This window comes from Microchirus variegatus, assembly GCF_963457635.1.
Source record: "Microchirus variegatus genome assembly, chromosome: 3".
NCBI classification, from domain to species: domain Eukaryota; kingdom Metazoa; phylum Chordata; class Actinopteri; order Pleuronectiformes; family Soleidae; genus Microchirus; species Microchirus variegatus.
Genome location: NC_139804.1, coordinates 762,501 through 775,000, shown reverse-complemented (window position 1 = coordinate 775,000; position 12,500 = coordinate 762,501). Strand labels below are relative to the sequence as shown.

At 41.3% G+C, this 12,500-nt stretch overlaps 1 protein-coding gene across 1 annotated transcript in view; it reads right to left on the bottom strand.

Annotated features, from left to right (window-relative positions):
* Positions 1-12,500, bottom strand: part of pitpnm3 (PITPNM family member 3) — a gene marked incomplete at its 3' end in the record, with an annotated part of 41,242 nt that overhangs the window by 20,565 nt on the left and 8,177 nt on the right. The window contains exons 4-8 of the mRNA XM_083886303.1: positions 9,883-10,072; positions 8,341-8,448; positions 7,215-7,441; positions 2,841-3,019; positions 723-893 (exon numbers count right to left, since the gene is read on the bottom strand). Of these exons, the coding sequence (XP_083742429.1) occupies positions 723-893; positions 2,841-3,019; positions 7,215-7,441; positions 8,341-8,448; positions 9,883-10,072 (875 nt within the window). The remainder of the gene's footprint in view (positions 1-722; positions 894-2,840; positions 3,020-7,214; positions 7,442-8,340; positions 8,449-9,882; positions 10,073-12,500) is intronic.

Below are 12,500 nucleotides of genomic sequence, written 5' to 3'. Positions count from 1 at the left end.
TGTGAATGAATGAGTGTGAGTGAATGAGTGAGTGAGTGAACGAACAAGTGTGTGAATGAGTGAGTGAATCAATGAGTGAATGAATGAATGAGAGACTAAGTGAGTGAATGAATGAGTGTGTGAATGAGTGAGTGAGTGAGTGAGTGAGTGAGTGAACGAACGAGTGTGTGAATGAGTGAGTGAGTGAGTGAGTGAATGAGTGAGTGAGTGAATGAGTGAGTGAGTGAGTGAGTGAGTGAACGAGTGAATGAGTGAGTGAGTGAGTGAGTGAACGAACGAGTGTGTGAATGAGTGACTTTTACTGAAGTCATTTTATAAAAAAGTGACTTCACTTTCTCCCAAAGTCGTTTTCTGCTCACACACTTGTACTATAACTCAAATGTGACTTTATGAAAGTACTTTTAATAACGTATTAAAGTACTTTTAATAAAGTATTTAAGTACTTTTAATAAAGTATTTAAGTACTTTTAATAAAGTCAGCTCTGACCTGCTCTCACTGACAGAATTCCTGAAAGGATTCTTCGTCAGCTTTAAAATGCAAATTCCATAAGAGTTGGTTAATAAGAGAAGACGACGAGAGCAGAGAGACATAGAGACATAGAGACATAGAGACATAGAGACAGAGAGACATAGAGACATAGAGACATAGAGACATAGAGACATAGAGACAGAGAGACATAGAGGAAACATGAAATATTCACTGAGTGATTTCAGCTTCTTACCCACGAGCAGCGAGCGTCCGTCGCCCAGAGGGTAACGTTGGTAACGAGGGACGGCGAACGGCGGCAGCTTGTGGAAGCGCGGCTGCAGCAGAGGCTCAAGTCTGGAGGCCGACGGGTCGGACGGGTAGAAGAGGTTAAAGATCTGAGAACAGGCCGGATGAAGGTGATGGACTGAAGGGAAGACACAGGAGGACAGAGTCAAAAAGACTGAGTCGCTTTTTAACCTCGGAACAGGAAACACAACAGTCGTCAAAGAGTGTGGAGGCGGAGTTTGAAAATGACGTTACTAGGTTAACGCACGTTAACGCATAACCGGAAAAAAGACGCGCGCGGCGTCATGTTTACGTGCCGCGACACCGCCACATTTGCAGCCGCTGAATTAGCTCGTTTAGCGCCGTTAGCGTTAGCCTACAGTCGGAAAAGAAGGGACGCTAACAAATAACCGGCGTGTGTGTGCCTCTGTTTTCAAACAGAAATCCAACAGTTCACAGTTTGAGCAAACCAAACACTAGGGGTCAGCGGAGAGAAAACAAACTCCAAGAACCAGACTCAAAGGTGTGCAGCATCTGCCTAGACAGGTTGTGGTGAAAGCGGTGCTGTGCAAAAGGTTAACGCATAACCGGAAAAAGACGTGCACGGCGTCATGTTTACGTGCCGCGACACCGCCACATTTGCATCCGCTGCATTAGCTCGTTTAGCGCCGTTAGCGTTAGCCTACAGTCGGACCAGAGCGGTCTGTTTATTAAAGGAAAAGAGCGGCGCTAACAACTAACCAGCGTACCTGTGTACAGCGTATGTGTACCTCTGTTTTTATACAGAAAACCAACAGTTCACAGTTTGAGCTAACACTAGGGGTCAGCGGAGAGTAAACAAACTCCAAGAACCAGACTCAAAGGTGTGCAGCATCTGCCTAGACAGGTTGTGGTGAAAGTGGTGCTGTGCAAAAGGTTAACGCGCGCTAAGGCATGACACGTTTCCATGACGACTGACCTGAAATAGACGCGCATGACCTCCACATTTGCATCCGCTGCATTAGCTCGTTTAGCGACGTTAGCGTTAGCCTACAGTCGGACAGGAGCGGTCTGTTTATTAAAGGAAAAGAGCAGCGCTAACAAATAACGTTAGCATACCTGTGTACTGCATATGTGTGCCTCTGTTTTTAAACGTTAGCATTACTTTAGAGACTCATTTTAACAATCGGGAATCACACGCGTCTTTTTCCGGTCAGTCATCGTGGAAACACGTTGTGCGTTAACGTGCGCTAACATTGACGCCTTTAACCGCCGTTGAACCTGTTTTTTTTTTTTTATTCCTTGTTGACATATTTTTACAGAAAAATCAATAAAAATATAAAAAGATGAGATATTGAGACCATTTGACTACAATCTGGTAACTTTTATAGCACAAATCATGAAGATTTAAGTAATTATTATCTGATTATCTAACCTATTACAAAAACTATGTAAAAAAAAAAAATACTTTTTACACTTAACTTATACGTAAGCTTACTTAATAATAAATTACTTTTTATATTGCACTAAATCAAATTTTAAAACGCCACCCCACATACATGTTGCATGATTATACATGAATTTACTTTCTAACATTAATTGATTTATTATCTATAATTGCTAATTCATTACTCTGTCATTTATTCTCCTGCTGCTGTAAACACAAGTCCTTTAATCACCTTTAATGAAGTGATATTCTATCTATTTCTATTCTCGCTTGTGTTATCATCTGCATAAGTTTGACCCTCTCTTAGCGACTTCCTGTCCACAGTCTTTGACGGATCAATGTGATTTTTCTGTCATGTCTAGGTCATCACCCGACTATGTTTCCATTCAATTTTGGTAAGAATCTGTTCACAGGCGACGTCACAAAAACTGATCCAATTTCAAGAAATCCATATTTTGTGTAATGGGGAAAAAACTGTTGAATCAAATAAAACATTCTCTGGTCAAAACTTATCGGATTTGTACAAAATTTGGTGAGTAGATACGGGACCAGACTCTCTACCATCGGACCAGGTTCCATCTGGATCTGATCCAGATTACAGATTTGGCGTCAATTTAAATGGCAACATGGTTCAGTCACGTGTGTGTGTGTGGTTCTCACCTTGGACAGCCGGGAGGACGGTGCGTCTCATGGCCAGCACGAGTCCGAGCGGACATCCCAGCAGGAAACAGTCCGACACCTCGAAATCAAAGCGCCCCGGGTTCATCAGCAGACAGGTGGCGCTGGTGCTGCCGCCGCTACCGCCGCCACCGCGCAGCTCTGTGCTCTCTTTCATTAAACTGTAGATTCACACAAACACAACAAAAACAATCAGATCTTACATTATTTTTTCCCGTAGACGGAGAATCAGCAAAAACTGTTTGGACGCTTTGACTGTGGAGAGACATCACGACGACTGCGGCGGGTTTTTGTAAAGGTCGGTCGCACAGAGCGTTTAATGAGACGACATTTATGAGACGGAAAAGAAAAAGTGATCTTTAAACCTTGAAAGAAGAAAATGTCTTGACCTTACATATAAAACTGAGTCCTCCTTTAAACTGCTGTTTAACATCAAACTCCATCATTAACCCTTTTACACCTGAGCCTCAAAACGTCCATCTGTGACTCTTTTGCCCATTTGTCTGCATGTTAAAGTGACATTTTTAAAACTTTTACCATGAAAAACCCACAAAATGTGCAATATTTTCTCCAATATTTTCTACATAATGATGAGATTTCGTTGGGTCCAAGTGCTCGTGTTTCTGTTCTCTGTCATAATGCTAAGGTCGTGACCTTTACCATGTAAAAATCCTTATGAATTATGGATATTTATATAAATACAATTGAATAGAATTGAATTAAAACACATTTTCAACCAACGTCAGTCCATGAAAATACAACAGCGACTGGGAAACTGGCTCAGTTTGAAGATGAATCACTCAAATAATTGACCTTTGAATGAAAGTATAATAGTGAGGAACGCATGAGTTATTATTGCTCTTTACTTTATATTGATGTCCTTGAGGTGAGAAAACGTAAATATTTCTTTTACGAAAGGGACAGAAATAAAAATAGGTATTTTTATACCTGTTTTATAGAGAATCCTCACATCTGATATAAAGAATTCTCTTTTATTCTTATTTCTGGGAGGATTTAGTGTTTAGTTTAACCCTAAAATGAGAAAAGGAATCCATTATTAACTGAATTTGAATTGAATGACTTTATTCCTCCCCCGGGGCGGAAACACACATTTACAACAGCTCAGTTAAAGCGACAAGAGGTGCAGAAATGTGTAAGGGCATAATAAATAAAAAGAAATAAAACGTAAAGATAAGAGTAAAAATAGGATAAATTAAATACAATATAGTAGAAAATGACACTATAAATATAAGTAAAAAAAGAAATAAAATGTAAGATAAGAGGTAAAATTAGGGCTGTCAAAATATTAACATTTTGAATCAGATTAATCACAGGGTAGCTGTGGATTAATCAAGATTAATTACCATTAATTACCATTAATTACCATTCGTAAATATGCCAGAAAAATTCTAATTTTCTCTTTATATTGTTGTAGGAAAGGAGAGATAAATAAAGTATGTGAAAATATAGATGTAAAGAACAATAAAATACTGTAAATAACCTTAAAAAAAAACCTATACAAACTTAGTAAAAAATAAACATTACAATTTAAAAAAAACAAAACATTATAAGACAATATAAATATATAGAAAAAATAAAATACTGTAAATAATTATAAACAAAATATAAAGTATAGAAGTTAAATTGTTTTTTTTACTAAACCCACGGCAGGAAATTCCTCATCAGCACCTTCGAAGCACTGCTTCTGCTAGTTAGCGTTAGCGTCAGCTAGCATTCTGACGCTAATGTTAGCTGCTGTCTGTGTCCCCGTTAGTTAGACAGTGACTGTTAATGTTATGATTTAACACCCGCAGCGCGATGAAAGTGAGAAAGTGCGTTAACGCGTTAATTCCACATTAATCATCCTGCGTTAGCGCGTTAATTTTGACAGACCTAGTAAAAATAGAATAAAATAAAAGACAATATGGTAAAAATGTAATTAAATAACACTCTAATGTAGAGTAAGTAATAAAAATAAGTGAAGAATGCACAATATCCAAAAATGTACACAGTGTAGAAAAGGACTGAACTGAGATGTGGACTCAGAACAGAAGAGAAATCCTGAATAAAGAAAGTGAATCAGTTCTATTGTTCTATATCAATAACAAAGAAAATCAAGTGTATGATCTGTGAATTCAGGTGATTAAAACAGAATCATGTGAATATTCCCGTCATCGTTGTGTGTTTTTACTCAGAATCTTCTTCTCACAGATGTTTGAACAGACTCGTCTTTTCTGCCTCATTAATCTTGACATTAGCCGACTGTCTGCAGCTAAACCAACGACGCTTTGTTTGGATTTTTGCTTCCATTTTTTAATTATTGACTTCTCTCTCTCTCTCTCTCTCTCTCTCTCTCTCTCTCTCTCTTTTTTCCATGCACCGTTCACTTCTTTCTATTTTTATTCTCTGAAGACATTAAAAGTCCGTTCATCTTTTCTTTCTCGTAGAGTTTGTGCCGTTTCCTCGTTTCCACTCGTAGAAATCACGTTAAATTTATCCAGAAAGTGCATTTTTTGTTCACTAGCACGTGAAACATTGAATTACTCTTCACCTCGTGCACAATTATTTTCCGCCTCGTGAAACAGAAATCCTTCGCTCCCACATGAACCTCGTTTGTACATTTCTGTTTCGTTCCAGAGCGAAGTGTAAAATAAACAGTTTGTGCAGCTGAACGATGACACTGACGCCTTTAAAGCTCTTTAAACTGATTTTTTTTTTTAACTTAATCTCAGCTGTAAACTTTAGTTTGAACGTGAAATCAGTGAAGACGACAAACTGGACCAAGCAAAGGAAAAGAAAGGGTAAATGCTAAGATATATGAGATATTAACCAGCTTCTTTTTAAAGGTAACGTTAGTGATTAAAACTAAAAATGTTGACGTCATCTTTCAGAAGTTGTTCTCAGTCGTTCGTTCTGAAAGATTCAACAACGTCTAACTTTCAATATCAGTTCACTGCAAGTTAAAATACTGTATTAACAATTTTAACCACTTCTTCCCAGAGCCTCTTTTTGGAGTCTCTGCTCTAAAATGACAAGCCCAAACTAAATAGAGTAAATCTCTGCAGTTACAAGCGCTATGTGGATTATCTTGGTATCAAAATACAGATAACGCTTGTGAGATTCCACCAGAGGTGTAAGTTTCACTGTAGATGCCACTGTGTCAGAGTAAATGTACATGGAACACAGCATAACTGAAGGATTTTTTTTCCTTCGCCTAAAGAAATATTGCATTTTAAAGCAAATATCACCTTTAAAATATGCAGTAGGAGCTTAAAAACACATGGAGGTCATGTAACAACATGTGGACATGAGCTGTGCAAAGTCTGATGCTGCTGAAGTGAAGCAGAGTGAAATTACAGAGGTTTTAGTAAAGAGATGTCTGGGCGTTCTCTCTGTTGGCACAGTTTGGCACCATCTGTGCCATTTGAGATTTCTTAGGTACCAAATTATTAAAAAAACAATTTAATTTTATTTACATGTCACTACAGATCTAAAAATAACTTGTTTTGAAAAAAAAAAAAAAAAAGTATGATAACTGTCTGTAAATGGATGCTCCCTGTGCGGTGCGTAATAACAACTCTGTGACTCTGCAGCGTCTTCACTTAACCGAACCTGTTGAACGTAAGGCGTCGTCACAATGAGTGTGAAGATGTTAAATGAGGGTAAAACGTGTGGTGAGGAGTCTCTCACATGTGATCCTCAGTCTGCAGCAGCAGCATTAGCATTAGCATTAGCATCAGCATCAGCAGCATTAGCATTAGCATTAGCATTAGCATCAGCAGCAGCAGCCCGTGCAGGTTGTGTGAGGCAGCTAATTTTACCCTCAGCACAGACACAAACAGGCTATTTATAGACGAGCAGAGGCCGAGCTGCTGCTGCACATACTGATGAAGAGGAGGAGACGCAGCAGAGAGAGAGAGAGAGAGAGAGAGAGAGAGACATAGAGAGAGACCTGACTGAGTGACTGAGTGAATAAATGAGTGAATGAATGAGTGAAGAAACAGTTTCATCATACTTGTTCTTCAGCTCAGGCTATTTTTAACGTTTAATAATGAATAAGTCAGGATCTAAAGTGAACTCATCATCAAACATTCACGTGTGTTTGTTTCTCCATCCCGGTGAGGACCGAGCCCTGACATTTCACCAACGCTGTGGGGACCGTTTTCACTGTGGGGACCAAATCTGGTTCTTCACAGGTATAAACATTTCCATCAATAGAAAATAGTCTGTCGGTGTTTCTGATGAAGTTTTCTTAAAAAAAAAAAAATAAAGGCCCCCACATGGTCATGGACCAGCACACCTAGTGGTCATACCTGGTGATGACGTGTGTATATTTGTGTCGTTACGGTGTCTGACCTGGAGAAGAAGCCGTGTTGCCCGGTGGACGAAGTGTCTCCGTCGTACGAGTCGCTCTGTTTGCGACTCAGCGGCGCCTCCGTCTGACCGTGACCTTCGTTGGGTGCAGAGACGTCGATGTTGCTCTTGCTCAGTCTTTTACTGGAGCTCAGACCAGGACTGGAGCTAAGACCAGGACTGGAGCTCAGACCAGGACTGGAGTCTCTGTTCGGGCCGCCCGAGTTCTCCTGAGAGGGAAAGCAAAGACTGACATTCAGACCAGGAAGTGAAACATCATCATCATCATCGTCAGGTGGGAGGAGCCGGAAGACGAGGACACAAACTAAAACAAAAGAGTTTTTTCGCAGAATATAAACTCTGTCCTGAATTACAGAATTCCCAGATTCGGAGTATTTTTCACTCAAAACTGTAAAGAAAACTGGAAGAAAAATACTTTTTTTTTCTTCCAAAACTTAAAACTCAGAGAAACTTTTTTCCCCTGAGAATTCTGACTTTAAATCTCAGAATTTAAAGATTGCAGTCAGGGTTTTTTTCCCCTTAAAAATGAGGAGATTCTGCCTTAAAAATCAGAATTCTCAGAAAAAGAAGGAAACACTCAGCGATTTGAGACTTGAATCTCAGAATATAAACCTTTTTTTAGAAAGAAAACAGAAAAAGGTCAGAACCCTGACCTCAAACACAGAATGTTGACGTTTTTCCCTCATTATAATAAACGACTTAAGATTAAAGACTTGATTTTATTTCATTTTTGTTCATAAAAAACGAGTTTTTTCACAAATTCAACACAAACTCAATCTGAGTTTGAAAATATTTGAGTTTTTTTGCTAATTTTGCTCATAGGTGTGTTTAAATAGTTGGTGAAATGATATTTCTAACTTTATAATTATCATAACTTGATTTAATTGTTGCATTTCTGCTCCTGTTTTTCCTTTCACCACAACCTGTCTAGGCAGATGCCGCACATCAGAGTCAGCTGTTGTTTCTCTGATAATATTCTGAAGGTTTTTGTCATTTATTACGTAAGACACTCTCAGGGTCAAAGGTCACGCACGTGTAACAGTGAGGTGAGAGATCATGTGACATCTTCATGGTGAGGAAATAATCTGGATTATTGGATTATTTATACCTTGAGACTCTCAGTGCTGTCGTTCCTGCTGCCAGATCTCTGCTGGTTACTGAAGCACAGGGCGTCGAAGCACAAGACTCCGCCCACACAGTCGCCCATCAGACAAACCTGAGACACACACACACACACACGCACACACACACACACACACACAGGAGACACGAGATTCACGTTCAGTTCACGCGTGAACACACAAAAGTCCTGAGACGCTGAGAAAACAGGGACGAGAGAGAGAGAGAGGAGGAAATCAGAGAAAACACACACACACACACACACACACACACACACACACACACACACACACACACACACACACACACACACACACACACACACACACACACACACACACACACACACACACACACACACACACACACACACGAGAGATCAATGATTTCATGATAACTAAAATCCTCCAAAGTGTTAGATTCTTACTGTAGCAGCAAAAAGAAAAGCATTTTTCTGTGAGGATTAAAAACAGATTTTCATGGATTTCAAGTGTTTTGTGATTTTCAGTTTCTGCCGTAAGAAAGGACCTGTGGGAACTCTGGGTTCAGCTAAAAGGTGCATTACAGACACCTGGAGGAGGTCAGAGGTCACTGCGACGTGGACATAAACAAACCAGACACAAGAAGAAGAAGACGACGCTGACGTCAAAGATCACGACGGCGAATGTAAGAAGTGAGACTATGATGACATCATCATGACGATGATGTCATCATAGTCTGAACACAGGTCGTTATAAAGCGTTTCATGGGTCCTTCAAGTCACTTCCTGTGAGGATTAATCATGGATTTTTCCAGCTCATAAATGAAGTTTATTATACTTTAAGAAGAAAAAAAAAAAGGTCAATAACACGACGATGACGGCGACTCTGCTAAGGGTCGGATTTAATTAGAGTTTACGACGTCGTGGAGTAAATCTCTGCAGTTACTAGCTTTATGTTGATTATCTTGGTATCAAAATAAAGATAACACTTGTAAGTTTCACTGTAGATGCCACTGTGTCAGAGTAAATGTACATGGAACACAGCATCACTGAAGGATTTCTTTCTCTCGCCTAAAAAAATATTGTATTTTAAAGCAAATATCACCTTTCAAATATGCAGCAGGAGCTTAAAAACACATGGAAGTCATGTAACAACATGTGGACATGAGATGTGCAAAGTCTGATGCTGCTGAAGTGAAGCAGAGTGAAATTACAGAGGTTTTAGTAAAGAGATGTCTGGGCGTTCTCTCTGTTGGCACAGTTTGGCACCATCTGTGCCATTTGAGATTTCTTAGATACCAAATTATTAAAAACCCATTTAATTTTATTTATATGTCACTACAGATCTAAAAAGAACTTGTTTTGAAAAAAAAAAAAAAAAAAGTATGATAACTGTCTGTAAATGGATGCTCACTGTGTGGTGCGTAATAACAACTCTGTGACTCTGCAGCGTCTTCAGTTACTCAGCGCCATAGCTCTGGCTTACCTTGGTCAATTAGGGTGATTGACAGCTCGTTATAAACCTCTAAACCAATAGAATCACTGACTGACCTGACCGCTGAATCCCTGTCCGTCCTCCGACTGCAGGAAGCCGCGGTAAACCTGGTTGGCTCGGGCGATGACGGTCGCCACGGCGTCCTGGTAACGCGGCGAGACGACGGCGAGGAGGGGGAGGGCGGCCAGCGGGAGGTGGTCCACGCTGCTGGAGACGCAGCTCTCGTCGTAGCTGTAAGGATTCAGACTGAGACACGACAGAGAAGACGCTGTGAGTCTCAAAGCGTCCCATATGAGGCATATCTCGGGTTAGCCGTCATTAGCAATCAATCAATAACAACTCTCTATTAAGTAGCAGCATGTACGCTGCCTTTACACCTTCAATGTCACAGATAAAATCACTGTTCATCGACAAGATCTTTATTCATAAGACTTGCAGCCCCGCCCACTTCAAGCCCCGCCCCCTTTTCTGTCCTGGCGTATCGATGATCTCATTACACGAGGACGAATGATGACGATGATGTCACCAAATCCATCTATGGAAGTAAATCTGTGCCGTCGGAGTTTGAACTCGAATCTCTAACACTGAATTTTTTTGCATCGAAAATTAGAATTTAAAGCACTGTTTTGTTTTTTTTGTCCCTCTCAAAAAATTCAGTTTAAAAAATTCAGTCTCAAAAAATTCAGTTGCAAAAACGTCAGTTAACGTCCGGGTCACCAGACAGAAGCAATCGATCTCTGTCTCAATTCATCCAAGTATTTTGAAGCCTTTCTAAATAAGGTCGTCCTAATTAAAGTCCAGTAACTTTTAACTGTTTAACATTTTTTGCTACTGGTTTATAAATAATAATAAAAATATCCTCATTTTTCTGTGATGTTTGTGACGACATTTTGCAGCAGGCGATTATCGCATTTACTCAGTTCGTCTGATTAAACAACAAGGAGCAGCCAGAGGTGGCGCTACAAATCAAAAAACTGAAGAGACGAGGACAGACGAGGACAGACTGAAGAGTTGAGGACAGACTGAAGAGACAAGGACAGACTGAAGAGACGAGGACAGAAGAGGACAGACTGAAGAGACGAGGACAGAAGAGGACAGACTGAAGAGACAAGGACAGATTGAAGAGACGAGGACAGACGAGGACAGACTGAAGAGACGAGGACAGAAGAGGACAGACTGAAGAGTCGAGGACAGACTGAAGAGACGAGGACAGACGAGGACAGACTGAAGAGAGGAGGACAGAAGAGGACAGACTGAAGAGACGAGGACAGACTGAAGAGTCGAGGACAGACGGAAGAGACGAGGACAGACGAGGACAGACTGAAGAGAGGAGGACAGAAGAGGACAGACTGAAGAGACGAGGACAGACTGAAGAGTCGAGGACAGACGGAAGAGACGAGGACAGAAGAGGACAGACTGAAGAGTCGAGGACAGACTGAAGAGACGAGGACAGACTGAAGAGACGAGGACAGACTGAAGAGTCGAGGACAGACTGAAGAGACGAGGACAGAAGAGGACAGACTGAAGAGACGAGGACAGAAGAGGACAGACTGAAGAGACAAGGACAGATTGAAGAGACGAGGACAGACGAGGACAGACTGAAGAGACGAGGACAGAAGAGGACAGACTGAAGAGACAAGGACAGATTGAAGAGACGAGGACAGACGAGGACAGACTGAAGAGACGAGGACAGAAGAGGACAGACTGAAGAGTCGAGGACAGACTGAAGAGACGAGGACAGACGAGGACAGACTGAAGAGAGGAGGACAGAAGAGGACAGACTGAAGAGACGAGGACAGACTGAAGAGTCGAGGACAGACGGAAGAGACGAGGACAGACGAGGACAGACTGAAGAGAGGAGGACAGAAGAGGACAGACTGAAGAGACGAGGACAGACTGAAGAGTCGAGGACAGACGGAAGAGACGAGGACAGAAGAGGACAGACTGAAGAGAGGAGGACAGAAGAGGACAGACTGAAGAGTCGAGGACAGACTGAAGAGTCGAGGACAGACTGAAGAGACGAGGACAGACTGAAGAGACGAGGACAGACTGAAGAGACGAGGACAGAAGAGGACAGACTGACGAGTTGAGGACAGACTGAAGTGGATTCAACCTTGAATCTCACGCAGCTCGACCTTGAGACTCCATCACGCTGCAGTCGCTGTAAAAACCCTTAATGTCAGATTCTCCCTTAACCGCTCGCACTTTTTTCCCTTAACGATCAGTTTAACGTCGCACGATTAAGACGAAGAGCAACGAGCTAACGAGCTAACGAGCTAACGAGAGTCCACTTCATTAGAGAGAGGTCTGTCTGCTGTTTCTGCTGCAGAATAATGAGTCTGTGGTTCTGTAAGAGCTGAGGACACACACACACACACACACACAGGTGGTCTTCCTCCTCCTCCTCCTCCTCCTCCTCCTCCTCTCTCCCTGTAGGTAAATGAATCATATTTAATGCTGCAGTGAATGTCGTCTCTGCTGAAGTTTTTCTTTTCTCCTTCCTTTTTCCTCCTCACACGGCGACAGACGCTGACACAGGAAATCAATTTGAGAGGCTTTTCAACGACACACACACACACACACACACACACACAGACACACCCCCACACACACACACACACCGCTAATTGGACGCTCACGCTGACAACAACAGTAACACACGTTCAACTGATGT